The 18,063-nt window shown below is 34.2% G+C and overlaps 1 protein-coding gene across 2 annotated transcripts in view; it reads left to right on the top strand.

The window, feature by feature from the left end:
• The window catches only part of LOC127848280 (calmodulin-like), a 29,266-nt gene extending 12,511 nt beyond the window's left edge, over positions 1-16,755 (top strand). The window contains exons 2-6 of one of the 2 annotated variants that reach the window (XM_052380653.1): positions 12,172-12,228; positions 13,050-13,172; positions 13,832-13,963; positions 15,474-15,587; positions 16,436-16,755. In XM_052380653.1, the coding sequence (XP_052236613.1) occupies positions 12,174-12,228; positions 13,050-13,172; positions 13,832-13,963; positions 15,474-15,587; positions 16,436-16,470 (459 nt within the window). In that variant the 5' untranslated portion in view covers positions 12,172-12,173 and the 3' untranslated portion in view covers positions 16,471-16,755. Of the gene's footprint in view, positions 1-12,171; positions 12,229-13,028; positions 13,173-13,831; positions 13,964-15,473; positions 15,588-16,435 lie in introns of both variants that reach the window. The other variant, XM_052380652.1, reaches the window with a different exon arrangement.
• Positions 16,756-18,063: the final 1,308 nt, after the last annotated feature.

Below are 18,063 nucleotides of genomic sequence, written 5' to 3'. Positions count from 1 at the left end.
TTAAGCGTTCTTTCTGTCGAAGTCGGCCATTTTGACGTGTGTGAAAAAATACCGACATTCCCGCAATTACCAAAATCCCCAGGAATCCCCGAGATCCCACGAAATCCCCATTAATATTGATTATTTATCGAAAAACTGCGTATTTTAATATAGATTGTTGCGAAATACACTGAAATAACTAATGAAACATTGTTTTTATGAAAGTTTGATTTCGGATATTTCGGTAGGGTATCGGTATATCCACATAACGCATTTTGTAAATCCGGTTATGTAAAACTTGCGAAATTTTTTCGTGATTTCATCAAAAACTAGATTTTTCCCAGGTATAACGCCTACGCCAACAGGTAGATCGCATTCTTGTCCATATACATGTCAAATTTCAGCAAAATTAACCGACCCGTTTTCAAGGCGCCCAAATCGCGACTATATGCACCAACTTAATGAAACTTAGCCCCCTTTATCATTCGTTCGATTGAACGTCATCAATGATGACGTCCAATACATCACTCATTCCATACAGAGTTGCGACACCTTAAGGGTTTCGCGGGATGGAATGAGTGGGGAGATCAAATCAAATTGAAAACCGATTATTTCGACCAAAAAATTGGGTACGAAAAACATTTGGGTACGAAAAAAATAAATGGGTAAGAATATACAAATGTGGGTACGAAAACGTTTGGATACGAAAAAAAATTGGGTACGAAAAAAATGGGAACCAAAAAATAATTGGGTATGAAAAAATTTGGGTACGAAAAATTTGGGTAGTAAAAAAATGGGAACGAAAAAAATTTGGGTACGAAAAAAATTGGGTACGAAAAATTTTGGGTTAAAAAAAAAGAGTGGGTACGAAAAAGAGTGGGTACGAAAAAGTTTGGGTACAAAAAAAAGGGTATGAAAAAAAATTTGGGTACGAAAACATGTGGGTACGAAAAAAAATTGGGTACGAAAAAAATTTGGGTACGAAATAAATGGGTACGAAAAAAAAAATTGGGTACGAAAAAATTTGGGTACGAAAAAAATGGGTACGAAAAAAAAATTTGGTAGGAAAAAAATGGGTACAAAAAAAATTTGGGTACGAAAAACATTTGATTACGAAAAATATTTGGGTACGAAAAAAATGGGTACGAAAAAATATGTGGGTACAATGGGTTCATGTTAAGGTTTTAGCATGGCGGACGCCGGATGGCGAAAAGACACTTCATGACACAATGAGCTTGCTATGACAAAACCTCAGGTTTTGTTCGAAAACAGCCAAGCTCATATGCATAAATCAGTGAGTAATAGTACTTATACTCAATAAAAGCTAGGCACAGCGTATAAAATCAGAACCACTGGGCTGAATCTGCTGAAACTTGGTCGCATTATACATTATGGTCCAAACATGCTACAGAATGAGCGCTTCTGGACCTGACAGCGTAAAACATTAACCGATAATGGACAGCACAAAATGGGTTATTTTGTACAAAAAAAAAGTAAACTTCAAGTGGCATTTGATGACTTTTAGACATCAGAAAGTTGCAAATGTTTAATATTCTGCACACTTCGACTTGTTTTTTGTTTTTTTTACAAATTTAGAAGCATTTATCCTTGGGGTGTATATAAACCCTGTTATTCAATGTCAAAAATAGCTAAGCAGCAATTCCCCTTTAACATTATTCCTTATATTTAATTGTATTGTTTAAAAAGATAACTGTGTATATTTAATCATAATGGCTCCATATTTCACACTTGATAGGCCACTGCTGGGGCTTGAACCCAGAACTCATCTCACATTGTAAGATGCATTTTTCAATTAAACTACAATGACTGTATCGTGTGAAGTGGAGCCAACATACACCCACATAAGTGAAAAAATCATTACGTCGATATATTTGTCCTGGGCGTTTCCCGACATGTCGCATAACTGTTTACAACAAAAGATGTATACATAGATAAATATACATACATGTAAATGGGAAAAAATGAACCATCTATTTTTAATTTTTGCTTCATATATACACATTTCCTAGCCATGATTTATAATTATATCATGTTGAAATCATTTTTAGACAGAATATTACTGAAACTGCAATAAACAATAAGATGGATAGATATAATGTTTACTTTTATCTAGTACAATGAACAAATGTTCTTCCGATGCCATTTTCACTAAGGTATAGGTATTGAATCCTGATATATATACGACTAAAAATGAACATCTAAACAGCAGTATTTTACATGAAGAGTACTCACAAAACCACAACAATAATACTCAATGAATGGGCTGTCCGAAATCCGAAAAATATGTACACTACAATAACAAGACGTTAATACAAAATATGCACGTTAACATTATTCAAGATATGAAAGCAATATATCAAGGGATATAGGAAATATTTGGGGTGGTACGCACACTTTAACAAAGAGTCAGTGTGCGAATTTCACATTTGAAACCACTAGCCCGTTCGGGCTACCAGATGGAATTTTTCACTAGCCCGAACCAAAGTTTACTAACCCGAACTGTTTATCACAAGTTTTTAAAATAAGTTTATATTTTTGCGGTTCTGGGTAGATTTTATTGCAGGTAGGGTGTAATTGATGAGGATTGCAACAAACAGTTGATCCCAATTAACTGGAAATGTTATTATAATATTTCATTTTCAATGACACAATACGATTATAATATTTATGTATGACGATATTCGTCAATCAATACCTTACATGCAGTCAAGATGCAAAGGTTTATATCCAGTCTGTAAATAATTTTAGATGTCAATTGTCCCAAATTTGAAATCCGAAACATTTAGCCGAAAGTCTTAGGCCGTATGATAAAGCGAATAGAGGGCAGTGTCTCCTCCCCCTAGCTTACTGTTTTTTATTATAGTCTTTCTAGGTCCAATTCTGGTGAGTACAATGTGAAAAATTATCAACCAGACCATCCGTAACATCGCATGTGTATTCATCATTCTAGATATTTTTTTATCAAGAATGTCGAAAATAAATTAAAATCGACAGATAATACCGTATCCGGAAACAACTGTCCAAAAACAATCAATGTAAGTCCTTGCACGTGAAATAAAATATGCATAACGTTTGACTGCCAAAACTGAAAACCAGTAAAAAGTAACCAAGCAACTACGCTATCAATATATAATTTGGTTGACATATTCTATTAAAATATGATATTGCAATGCGTTAATTCGTCAATAGATCATTACAAATCCAAGATGGCGGACATTTAAAACATTTGTAGACTTGTATGGTTTTCTGAAAGTACAGCAAATTGAACAACCTGGGTAGATCCGCATTTTATTTGCACAGTATCAAAAAAAAATTGTCATTCAAACTCTCATCATGTCAACATAATCGGAAGGGTGAGGAAACGCGATACGAAGCTAAATAAACCCTCTAAGGTATGGTTCAAACGATGGATGAAAATAATATTTTTGAGCATTTTTAATTTCAAAAGTTCGAAAAATCAATAGCCCAATCGGGCTAGTACCCATTGAAATTCAGTAGCCCGAAACAAGATCAACTAGCTCCGGGCTAGTGCGAATTTCGAACATTGTAGAGTTATCAATAATATGCATATTCTACATGGAAAAAGTGTCATAATTCTTATAAAATGCAAGTGATACAGTTGTCTGCTCTTGTATTGAGGTTGGGGTCATGTTGGTTAAGAAATATGCAAAATATGGAAGCAATATGTCAAGGGACATAGGAAATATTTGGGGTGGTACGCAAACTATAACATTTGCACGCTAACGCCAATGCCGGGGTGAGTAGGATAGCTCCACTTTATATATTTCATATATAATAGTCGAGCTAAAAAGTAAATATACTATATTATTAACAACAAGCTTACCTCAATCACAACTTTAATGCAATGCTTATAACAATAAAGTTACAATGATATTTCATTGATTAAAACTAACTTATTACTATTGGTTGCCTGCACTGGCAACCATCTTTAGTATTTTGGTTGCCCAGATAAAGAATAACGAGCCCAGAAATATGTACATGTGTATATTATACTTTCTTTTAATAAAATAATAGATAATTAAATAAATTTGCTGACATTGCACTACTCAATGTTTGATGTTTTATTATGAGCCTGAATTTAATTATTTCCTATTCCTAAATAATGAATGTTATTTAACTAGTATTGATCCATGGTGGTCAATTGTTATTCAATTTTTATTGCACTGAATTGTTTTAAGCTTTAAAAAAAAAACAAGTTGCCCGGCCAGACTATCAACTTTGGAAATTGAGTTGCCCAGGCCAAAACTACTTGTCCTGGGCTCACGGGAAACCACTAATTTTCATCCCTGTATACCCTTTCATTTTCTGTTCTTCCATCCTATTCTCAAAATGAATTTTAAACCACAATACTTTATAATAACATTTGTATTGAATGCTAACCATATTATGACCCAAAAAACAATTTTACAAACCCGTAATCCAGTCGCAGCGAGTTTTTTTAATTTAGTTTACCATTATCAGTGTTCTCTGTAAGACCGGCAGCGGGCCATTTCGCCGGTTACATTTACTCTAGACGCCAACTACTTTCCCCAAGTATATCAAGTAAAATGTCACAAATGCTTTAGTTTTACTGCATTGTTGCTGGCCATATAACTGGCTACTCAATTTTTTTTGGAAAACACTGAATTATGCATGACAAACACACAAAACTTAAAATCTTAGATTTGTTTTTAAAATAAATTGACACAGCTTGTCGCCATTAAAATCCCAAGATTCAAATAATGTTCCACGAGATACGTCAACAATTGCTTAATCAAATGAATGAAAAATAAAAGTAAAGAAAGCCGGATTTTACATAAATTCCAGGTTGATAAACACAACAAGGTAAAGGTACCTTGTAGTCGGTGAGATATAATAATAATACAGTTAGTAAGGCTCGTACCCTGGGTACGGTAAATATACTAAAATGTACCCGGGAATTTTAACACTTAATCGGTTGTTGTCGGCTATTTTGTACAAATATTAATATATGGTCACATTTATGTCAATTTTCTGTTCAATGGCATTTATATTATCAAAACTCATTGTTAAATCATTAATGTGATTTAATTTTAAATCTTAAATTGTTAAAAGTCGCATCATTGTATGACGTCGTCAAGTATAATATTTTCCGCGACGTTGCACATTAACTTTTTACCGCCATAGATTTTTTTAAAGAAACATTATTTGGTTTGCGAGGTCAGGGGTCAGATCAAAATTCCAAATAGTGCAGGGTCGCACATAATGCTCATAGCTACCATGTGTTTAAGTTTCATGGTTCTAGTGCTTATGGTGTAAGAGATAGTGGCTAGGACAGACGGACAGACTGATGGTGGAGATAACCACAATGAACCTGTTAACAGCCAACTAACGCTGCCAACAAAGCACAAGCTTTACGTGTCAGGATGTGGCACTATCTATACAAACTGCATAAGAAATAACAAGACGCTTAGGGTTTGAGGGACACCAAACCTGATTATGAGTCTTCCACACCTTAAGCATCTTAACCCTTTGCATGCTGGGAAATTTGTCGTCTGCTAAAATGTCGTCTGCTGAATTTCTAAAATTAGCATTTTCTTCGATTTTTTATCAAAGAATACTATCAGAATAGCAAACAGTTTGGATCCTGATGAGACGCCACGTTGTGTGGCGTCTCATCTGGATCCAAACTGTTTTCAAAGGCCTTTAAAATTTGGTTCCCGCACTGAAAGGGTTAAATATACTTATTTGCTTGTGTACATGTACCTGATAATAAATTATTATTATTACCTGTTTTGGCATCAACAAGCTTTATCAATTGGCCCTCAAATTTTGCACATAAACGCTACACGATCAACCAATATGCCTTTTCATTTCAAGTTGGAAAGCAATTTAGCCCTTATTCGGCCATAATAGGGTGGAGGATCAATTTAAAATACAACTATTCCAGATACAAAAATATTAATTCATTTATTTAATGCACTTATTTTCTTCTCTTTTGCTACGAAATGACCAGTCATATTTTGCACTAGCAGATGATATTTCTTTTTTTACATATGAAAGGTAAAAAGAAATTCAAGCAGCATTTTATAATATAAATTTAAAAATGCACTAAATCATGCACTTAAAAACAATATTATTGTGATTCTGTTATTTATAATCATATTAATAATGCCTCATTTTTCTCCATTTTATGGTTTACTATCTATTTTTCCCAATTTTATGGTTTATCTTGCTTATTTTCTGAATTCAAAAGGCACTGGCTTAAAAAAAACTGTCTATGCATGTAACTGTATATTGAAATCTCATTATGAGTGATTATAAATGCATGATAAAATTCTAACATGTTATGTTATAGATAAATCTATATTGTTGGTAATTTTTCCTAAACATTATTAGCCACCGTTGTGGTCAAACATATTTTTTGTTATATTAATGACGTTGTTTCACAGATTACTGTAACAGAGCTACAGATTAGGTGCACATTTGTGTAAATACCCAATGTAAAATTGCCGATTACGCATAGAAAAATAAAACCATGCGTTCCGAAACCCAATTGAAATTGTCGATTAGGCATATCATATTTTTCCTTTGCATATTGAGTAAATCTGTCCCGGAAATACCCTCGTCCGAAATACCCGGATTCTTTCCGCTTTGTCCAAGCGCTTTCAGTATACGTGTTATTGTTGTGAAAATGTAGATGTTAATGTTATACTTGTTATGTACAAACTGACTTAAAATAAAATTTGTATTTGTATATTTGTATACCATGTGCTCAAGTGTTTTCAAATTCAGAATGACATTTCCCGGTATTTTAGAATATTCTGGCTTGTGTTGTTAACAAATTGTAGTGTAAATACAAACTCAAAGTAAATATTTAAAACTACCCGATTCACACTGAAATCAGTTTTATAATCCACCAGACGTATGTTGTTAATCACAAATAATAGATTTCAGAAAACAAAGGCAATGTTTACAATATTAGCAAAAGATGTCAAGGATGATCCGACAGTATCCAAATGAAAACTAGTCTTGGACAAAGCGACAATGGCTTCAAAATTGTGAATTTCAGACTGATGAGAGTTATTTTCATCTATTGTTAGATGCATTTGAAACATTTAAACCTTAAAACATTCCTCGATGCAGTAATTTATATTCATTCACCAATATATGTAGAAATGTATCCAAGAAAATGAGTATTCTTTGATTTATAGCGTGACATAAATATGTTACGACTCTGGTTGACTTTCGATACAGAGTTGGCTTCAGAGTACAGGTATGTCAATACCATATAAATTGTACGCTGAAGTTTCTTTAGCTAATATTTTTCTAATGTTGACAGACCATTGACATTGCTGGGGTTTGTTGATTTAAAGACTTATTATCATCACGGGCAGAAAAACATTATTGACATTAAACAGCGCGTCATTAATTAGACATCAGCTGCACAACTGTATGGTAAAAGGTAAATATGTATCTTAATAATTATGTTGACAACTAGCTTACGTAGCAACGTCCGAAAATATGAAATATCCGACATGTATTTCAATATTTAAAATTCAAGATATAATGACGACTGAACTGTTTTACTTTAAGTAAAAAACGGTAAAACTATGTTGAAAATGAAACACAACAAACTAAATACTTATCTGTTACGGCTAAACGACTAATTATCCCAATATAACACTGTCATTGAATCGCACATTTCAATTATAATTATTCCCCTTGAAAGTTAATGCATATTGATATAACGAATTCATCAAACGTTATCAAACATTAGTAATTTGAATAGCATCGGATTCGCACAATATTATGTGGATGTAAATCCGATCCGGTTGTTGTTTATGTGTCAAGCTCATTTTGTCAGTGACTGAGTGAGATATAATAAATTTCTTCCGTAGTAAAATCTACTGTAAAGTACACAATGATACTTACGTAATTCTGTCGTATCCGTCTGAATAAACATCCGCTGCACAAAATATAGACATTTGTATTAATGATAATTAAACACAATCATATTTTCTGTGCTTATTGAACTAATAACACTGAGTTTCTTTGTCGCGTTACAAGATGGCGGATGTCTAACGCTGTTTGTGAAGTGACGTCACAATGTTTATCTGTGCGCGTGCCCTTTCCCATAAAAGTATTTAAACACAAAATACTCGAAAACTTGATTTTTGCCAGGTATAACGCCTATGCCAACAGGTAGATAGCATTCTTGTCCATATACATGTCAAATTTCAGCAAACGTGTTCGGCCAGTTTTCAAGGCGCTCAAATCGCGGCTATATGCCTCAACTTAACGAAACTTAGCCCCCTTTATCATTCGTTCGAATGAACGTCATCAATGATGACGTCCAATACATCACTCATTCCATATTCAAATCGAATAAGCAACTGGTATTTACTTAACAAATAAAATAATATTAATTAAGAGACGCATAAATCAAGGAAAATCACTGTATATGTAGGTTGGGAATAAAAAATATGTATTATTTACAGTAGATTTCTTTTTAGTATTCTTGTGTAATGATAACCTAGTGCTGTTTTCGCGGCTGAATAAGGAAAGCGTACCCAGTTGCAAATCTATATATATCACTTATAACCACCGAGAACAGTGCCATTTTATCGGTTGTCACGACTTTTAATCGTGCGCCAATGTTGAAGGTGGCCGGATGTAACGTAGGTATCATAGAGCGAGGAAACGCGCTTTCGGAGATAGAAAATCTACTGAAATAAAACCACCCAATTACAGCTATGTTAGTTTTGGTGTTTAATATATAAAAATAACAGCAACAACGAAATACAGAGGGATTTCGATGAAATTGTCCAGTCTAATAGAGGCACCGTGGCCTCTGCTTCCTGCTCTGCTTTATTGTGACATCAGTGACGTCGCACTGATGACAACTCTGTCAGGAACATAGTCATTCGTCTTGTGCCGAGGTTGAAAGTCGCCGAATGTACTGTCGGTCTGCATTAGCGAGAAAACGCGTATTCGCACTAAAAATATATCAGAAGAAAACACACTTTTACAGCTAGGTTGTGCGCTTTTTCGTTTCAATTATAAAATAAAATATTGAGGCATTTCGATGAAACCTTTCAGTCTTATAGAGGCACTTAGAGCGCTGCTTCCGGTGCAGTCTTTCTTTTATGGAGACGTGTTGAAATCATTTTGCATTCTTAATCATATCCCTTCGTTACAGTTTTCGTATGAAAACGGAACACGATATCTTCAACATGTTCAGTTTTCAGCTATTTTATCGTCTTGATCAAAGTTCAGGGTCAGATAAGACTTCAAGAACTGTACCAGAGATATAAGTAACAAATCTTACACAAAAGATCGCAAATAATAACGAATATAAAGCTGTGCTATTCTAAAATGATCCGAAGTAAAGTATCCGAAATTATGGCCTCTGAATAAGGAATTGGGCGTAAAGTTACTTCCTTATTCGGAAGCCTGTAGTTTTGGCGATAACTTTCGGCTATGTTATATTTTAGATGGTGTGTGGGTTATTTAAGCGTGAATATGTTATATGGGCGTATTCTGTCATATTTCTTTTATATTCTATGTGACGATACACGCTGAAAACAAGTATTATGAAGACAATAATAAGGAAATAATATTGCCTTACTAAAACATGAATTTAAATTAACCAAATAATATTAAATGTCGATGAAAATCATGGTTTATGTAGGTTTGAAGTTAACAATATTTAATGCATTATGTTTCTACCTAGTATTATTTAAGAATAACACAGACATTTTCTTATTCAGTGCGAAAAAGGAATAAGGAACTGGTTCTTTCATACTAAACAAACTATCAAAATGAACCAAAGAGACCAATAAATCAATGGAAATCATTGTTAATGTAGGTTGGGTATAAACAAACATTAATTGCAGTACATCTCTTATAAGTTTCTTTTAATGATAACCTAGTTCCTTATTCGGATTGAAAAGGGAATAATGAACTGGTTCCTTATTCCTTTTTCAAGTCGAAGAAAGAACTACCTTTTTCTTACACACACACACATACAAATAAAATGAACCAAAGAGACCAATATATCAATGAAAAGCATTTTAAATGTAGGTTGGGTATTAAAAATATGTAGAAATTTACGTACATTTCTAAATAGTTTTGGGCGTTATGATAACCAGTTTTTGTGGAAAAAAGTAACCAGGTGCACTGTCTTCGGAACAAAAAGGACTGGTTACCACCAAGACCAGGGCTATTTTGTCGTTTATCACGACCTTTAATATGGTGGCAATTTCGAAGATCGCGGGATGTACCGTTGGCATCCAAGATGAAGAAGACGCGTTATTCAAACTGAATAAGGGACTGGATAATCATCACTTAAAACTTTGTAGAAATGTATTGCAATTAGAATTTTACATATGCAACCAAATATATAAATAGACCCATTTTCGCATGACGCGGGCCATACAATAATTGTATTTAATCCTTTATTGAATAGTTCAAGTAAGAAATACTATTCCGCGCGTAACAAATACATAAACCCATTATGAGTCAACTAACGATTAAACACGAAGATATTTGCTCAATGATCGACATATGCATGTCCATAAATGAGACCTGGCCAATACCTTAAGATAATATCAAAGAGAACAGTCAAAACACAATGGCTACTACTTGAATTATATTTGTTTAAGTGGCTGTTAAAGGAGTGATCAGTCATGTAGACGTGCAAAACAACAGTTGAGTTTAAAATGGTATAGATTTTTTTTAATGACTGAATATGGTTTAAACAGTATTGTTTGACTATTCATTAAAGATTCACATGCGCGAGTGGCCGAAGATGTAATTGTAATAACTGTCTGAAAGTCTGTTGTTTTCTGTTTTTGCTGTTGCTTGTTTTGCTGTTACTGGTTGTACTCTAACTGCTGTTGTTGTATTGTGTCGTCGTCGCGTTCTTCTTCTGGGGAATTACTTCACAGAAATCAGTAGTTTCAAAATGTGTGAATATATAAAACGGGGTACATTATAGACTGAAACATTGCACGTTAATGCAGGCATTTATTGTAACATTCATTTTCGACTATGAAATTAATATGTCCAACTTCAGAAATAAACCACATTTCAGAAATCCTTTGTGTACAGCCTCTTTCGATAGAGTCGTGTCAAAGCCCAAATTGTAAACATTGGATGTTTAAATACGGAAATGAATAGTCCCGACTATATTACACTCCATGTGGGCTTACGGTACCTTTAAATTAAAATGTAATTCAATACCATTGTGCCATCTACGTATCGTTATGTCACGTCCTTTCAATGTAGGTAAAGGAATCGAATTTATTATTAATACCTCCTTTTTTATTGATACACACGTTAAGGCTTTTTCAGTGACTTAAGGGTACATTTGCTAAATAATGATTCGGGAGTAAAGATATATTGTGGATAATTCTGCAAAGAACAAGTACGTTGCTATTGTTAAATCTAAATATCAGACATTCGTAATGTTATAAAACAAATGTTAATATTACTTTACTAAATTAATCATGCCATTTAAAAGGAATCCAAGAAATAAAATATTTTTGAATATAATTAACATTAATTTTAGAAAGACTGCTCTAAGTGTCGATTTAAGTAATTAATTGTTTAAATACACAAACGTGTATATACGAAAAATGGTTTTATGTAAGAAATATTAAACCATAACACGTTTTACTTCTGGACTATAAAGTAATTAATTCGTCTGACATCACTCCATTTATCAATTCCTAAGTACAGTTTACAACGATAATTATTATATATTAAAACTTTTGTTAAATTTATTACGCGGTACTTATAAGGTCATTTTTATGTCCCCCACTATAGTGTTGGGGGACATATTGTTTTTGCCCTGTCTGTTGGTTGGTTGGTTTGTGTGTTTGTTTGCTCCAACTTTAACATTTTGCCATGACTTTTGCAATATTGAAGATAGCAACTTCATATTTGGCATGCATGTTTATCTCATAGAGCTGCACAATTTGAGTGGTGAAAGGTCAAGGTCATCCTTCGAGGTTAAAGGTTAAATATATAGCTTCAAAGCGGCGCAGAAAGGGGCATAGTGTTTCTGAAAAACACATATCTTATTATTTTTAAAAACAGTATTTACTTGAAAAAAAACTGTAATTACAATTATACCACCGATGCATCTATATTTGAAATTTGTATGCATATTAATACAATTTTCAGCAATGGAGAAGGCAATGCAAATGACTGGAGAAACCTTAACAGAAGAACAAATCAAAAGTAAGATAGCGTCTAGTAGATTATTAGAACAATATAGCTGTGAAATGCAGCGTTGCTACATGAGAAACTATGTTCATTAATTATAATCTTACCACACGAAAAGAGAAATAATCGAAATTAGTAATGTCATACAATATATAAAACAGTTACGAAAAAATAGTTGTTTGTTTTTTTACGCTTTAATATATGCATATTGTATTCTTACATAAATTTAGTTCTAATAATTTGCTTCTCTTCTGTTCAGTGCTAAAGGGACTTAGCTATCGGAATGACTCTAATGAGGATATTAAATAAGCTTAAAAGTCTTGATTATACAAGTTAATAATGACATATCACGTCTTAAATATAGCAGTTATTAATAACATATTACATCGATTAAAACAACGCAGTACATTTTATGGTAAATATTAGGAACATTATGAGATCAAAAAATGTATTGCATATATATTGGTTTTTGTGCCCTTTTGTATGTAAACATGAAGATCAATGTTTACTGATCGGAAACATGTATATCAGAGTTTCGCTTTGTTTATATTTAAAAGACAGCAGCAGACACAGATGTGGTTAGTTAGCAATAGTTCGATAGCATATGGAGGCATGTGGCTAATCGAGACTTAATCGGGTGATTCAACAAGTTCTTGGTGCAACCATATTCGATAGGAAACAGTGAGCTGTGCATATATGTTTCTACACTCTGATTGAATGTAACGCCATCATACCTCTAGTGTGGCATTGCTGTTAGTTTTAACGTATTCATAGTCGATTCCAGCAGCTGCTTTTTTTTATTTACAATACACCAGCACTGAAAAAATCTTTCCAAGCCATAGATCTGGACAGGGACGGGCGGATAGGTGAACGCGATCTCAATATGGCGTGCCGGAAGTTGGGAATCCTGCTGTCACGTGACGAGCTCAAGGCGATGATCAAAGAGGCCGACAAGGACAGTAAGCTACATAGTCAATATTAGCTCTGTGATCTTATTTCCCATGTAAATTGTGATGATAAAGTATTGCTTACTCAATAGACAGCTCTTCGACGAAATCTTTATTGCAAATACAGATCTGGATCTGCATTCGCAGATTGTTTTTTCGTTTTAAAGCCCTCGTTTAATCATTCTTTACCTGACATAATCTCCGCCAAAAATAAAAGAAACAAAGAAGTCTAAAATGAGGAGAAGCAATTTGCTGTGACGATCCCTTACTTATTTGCTTAATTCGCCGTTTATTTACTGCTGTATTAATAACATTGGATTACTGCAAAAGTGACTGTACCTTAATTGTTAATTTGTTAATTTTCAGATAACATTTTCGGCTTTTAAATCTTACCCATTTTCATTATTTTGCTTCAATTGATAGTTTTTATCTAACCAATAATATTATATGTTATTTAAGATGATAGATTGTTAGATATTAAAACAGCAATTAAACGAAACATTGTGTTTTTTTATGTATGCCTTTCCCGAACCTAGATAACATGCATGATACATTCAACTTGCATTATGTAATCGCAAGTGATGTCACCTGTTTACTTTACTTTATTTATTTTATATTATTATTATTTATTAAACAAAATTCTTAAATCAACCGCGATTTTGGTTTTCCAGGAAACGGTTTCATAGAGTATCGCGAGTTTGAGCGACTCATGGCACCACGGCTGATCATTGCCAACTTCAAAACCAAGCAGCTACAGTTGCAGTTCCGGCGATTTGACAAAGACGGAGACGGTTTCATTACAGGTGAGGTGGTGGCTATGAAGACCACACAAAACAACTACCTTAATTATTCTTAGCTTTTGGACACTTTAAATTTTCGGAAATCCCCCCTTTTAGCAAAAATAACTATTTTTCGTGACTTAATACGATCGGACATGCCGATTTAAGTCAATAATTAATAACTCTAAATTTTCGCACAGTACATTTAACAGCGCTATTTTACATGCTTTCTACCCTGTTTTCATAGTCGTATGCCATTTATATGCCAAATATATTGAATGCAGGGTAAGTGTTGAACAAAGTAAAGTTTATTTAACGAGGCTTTGACATTCTAAATCCATGTAAGCCTGTATTTAAAGTGTTCGTGCTAAGCAAAAATAGTCGTCGATATTTACTTGTATATGTGTTTATACCATCAAATTTGAATGGCAGGGTCTTTATATTTTTATTTAAGAAAACATCATGGGGATGAAAAAAATACAAAAAAATAATCAAATGATATCATAAATAAATAAGGACCCGCTTACATAAATGCAGTCGCTCTGTAGCCCGGAGATTTCGATCAATCTGCCAAAAAGGCAAATGCGTGAAAATTTCAAAACATTTTGTGGGAAACATTCATATATATAATGTGGATTGTTGATGTTCCTACAATATAACAACGCTGTATAAAAAACGTCCGATATTTTTAACACGATTGTCGGCAATGTCATGCGCCGATTCAAAGGCGTTAATTTTGACATCTTAATAAAAAAAGAAAATTATAGTCAACGAAAATTACAAATAAAAAGTTGCAAACGCAACCAGAAGTGCATTAAATTGCGAAAGAATTCCGAAGTCATCAAACTTTTTTTCAACAATTGCAAATTTGTAATCTGCCACCTCCACACACCCTTATATGCACTAAAAACGTGCAGCTCTACTTGAATTCCGAGTTCATTGATATTTTAACAAGATATGCATCACACCATTGGGAAAATATGACGGCCGACTGTGGCGACATGAGGTTACAAATTCATAGATGTTTACCACAGCAACACAACTGCAACATAATGCGGCACGATGAAACGAAACAAAAAAGTATCAACTTGATGTCGTCTTATGTTAACAAACTTAATAGATAGATTCATATATATATTTATATTCATATCATCACTTTTATGAAAAGCTGCAATGCTTAAGGCGATTGTCGCGCTCTAAGAATTTGGGTACAAATGCACGTGCGTAAAATGTCGTGTCAAATAAGCCTTTCAGTCATCACAGGCTAATCAGGGACGACGCGTTCCGCATAAACAGTTTACCAAGAGTTGCGTGTTGTAGATACTTCATTAAAACGAAAAATACCATAACATATGAAAGTGTCGTCCCTGATAAGCTTGTGCAGACTGCCCATGCTAATCTGGGACGACAATTCACGCACATGCGTTTTGCCCCGTTTTCCAAGAACGCGGCTCATTTACAATTATTAACTCGTCTAATAAACTGAATGATCATAGAGAAGTTGACAAGACTAAACGACTTAATATACTTTTAGGAGAAGAGATACGCACGGTTCTAAGAAGTGAAGGGGTCGAAATCACAGATGAGGAGGTAACCCAACTTATTATAGAGGCAGATACAAACGGGGACGGTAAAATAAGCTTCGAAGGTGAGGAAAGATTTCTTTTTATTGTTTTGTCTTTTATAGGAACTGAACTTGATGAAATTGTTTAAACCGACAAGCTGAAATGGATTTAAAATTTGTAATGGCAATCAAGATTCGTTCTGTGCGTCGCTTGTGCGATTTGTGTAATATTTACTAGTTAGTTGCAATAAAATACGTGTTTCATTTTAGTTAATTTAATGCGAACCAAAATGTTTCACCGGAGGGGACTTATGGTTTGCGCTCTGTCTGTCTGTCTGTCTGTCTGTCTGTCTGTCTGTCTGTCTGTCTGTCTGTCTGTCTGTCTGTCTGTCTGTCTGCCTGCATGCCTGCCTGCATGCCTGCCTGTCTGCCTGCCTGCCTGCCTGCCTGCCTGCCTGCCTGCCTGCCTGCCTGCCTGCCTGCCTGCCTGCCTGCCTGCCTGCCTGCCTGCCTGCCTGCCTGCCAGCCTGCCTGCCTGTCTGCCTGCCTGTCTGTCACACTTTTCTGTATCCTGCGAAAACTTTAAAAGTTCTACATATTTGTTCATGAAACTTGAAACATGGATAGATGGCAATATGGAAATTATGCACGTCATTTCATTTTGTTTCTACGTCAAAAATTCTGGTTGCTATGGAAACAAATAAAAAAAATCTGACAATGGTGAAGCCGGTAGGGGACATATATTGCTTGGCAATAGTCTTGTTTTTAATGATTTAATTTTGATTTATAATAAGCTGTTTGTAGATCGTAAGGTCAATGTTATGTTAACATTATTTAATACAGTAGAATATTGATACAAATGTATCCTTCGTTATTATTACTTTACAAATACTTTACAATTGAAACGATTAACCTTTCTAACTATGTTTTAGAATTCGTCAACTCAGTATGTGAAAAGGACTGGTGAGAGCTTCAACATTACAGCTAATGAAACTACCATTTATCAAAAATAAACATAGTACAATGTATTACCTTTTCATGTTTGACTTCACCGACATGGTCAGATAGAGTTAGGACAGAGGTTGGTGTCAGGATACGGCAATCGCGATTTCAGCAAAAGCAACGGACTGCAATGACATTTTATTTATCAACTTTATTAATGTATATCTTGCAAAGTGTGTTATAATTTTGTTTACATATACATGCATACAATTATTTTGTTTGAATAATATTGTTGATTAATACCACGAAATGCTAATGTTCTTGTTGTTTGTAAATACATGTACGTTCATATCTGAGCCCGTACTTGAAAAAATTTGCTTAATGTATGTTCTCACAGATTTATCAGAGAGGGACATTTCCACCTAAGCTGGGTTGAAGTGACTTTTTTACACACAAAAAATCAATAGCAAGTTTGGTCTTCACTTTACGCTCATGCATTGACCCCAGTTGTCACACAACGACGTATTATAAACGCCTTCGTCACAAAGTGGTTGAAGGTATCGCCTTAATGGCGGATGTACAAAGTTCGAGTGCCAAACTTATTGACCCTGTTGTTACCTTTGCACAATCATGTTTTTGCCTAGATTGGTATTGATGTGAATCGTGCAAATCGAGGGAGCATGCTTCGACGATATACATATACACTGCAAGCGATTGTCATCAACGTTAATCGTGTTAGTTCGTATTGCAATCTGACAAAGCAGGAAAAATATTTTATGACAGAAATTATGGTGATTGCAGTTCTCAGACAATTGCTCAATCAATGACAGATACCGCAAACACAATCGTAAAATAATGGGGCACTTGTAGTTGAAAAATTGGCAAGAACCTATATCGCATCGTATCAAAGTCAAAACTATCATATAAAGACAATTATTAGATACTTTGGCCTATCGTGACATCTGGGAAAGATCGTATTAAATTGAAAGCATAACATTAAGGATTGCAGGGTTTTATGTTTGCTTTCAAGTAAACACGTGATTAAAAACGTTATGATTTAGCGTATGCCTATCTGCAGAGGTTACTTTCTGCGTTTGTAATGAAAAATCTGATCTTTTCATTCCGTTTGTAAAATGTAACAAACACGAATGTACAGTCCCGTTTCTCTTAATAATATGGTAAATAAATAAAAAATATTTCTCTTATATCAGACAAATAGAGACAAGTCTCCCCATGTGTTGAACAATTATACAGTCCGTCTGAGACTCGAGTCCCGGTTCGGGACGTTTTCAAGACTGCGGTTGTAATAAGTGAATGAAACGGGTGCTTAAACTGTTATTACCTATCTCACTTAATCTCGGTACAGTTACTGTAACATCATAAGCTGACATGTTTAAATACAGTCATCCAGGGGCTTTTGTCGAAAAAGCACTTCCTACTATAGAGTCAATTATGAAACTTGTTGGTTACGAGAAATATTCACAAAGCTATTTACAACTTATGTATTTATGTGCATATATTCCGAATGCAGTCTGCTGAGATAAGACTTACTCCAAATGAAAAATACCATACAAGCGTTAAATGTCATCCCTGATTAGCCTGTGGGGACTGCATGATT

The sequence above is a fragment of the Dreissena polymorpha genome, chromosome 10 (genome assembly GCF_020536995.1).
Source record: "Dreissena polymorpha isolate Duluth1 chromosome 10, UMN_Dpol_1.0, whole genome shotgun sequence".
NCBI classification, from domain to species: Eukaryota; Metazoa; Mollusca; class Bivalvia; order Myida; family Dreissenidae; genus Dreissena; species Dreissena polymorpha.
This window is presented reverse-complemented; position numbering and strand designations above follow the sequence as displayed.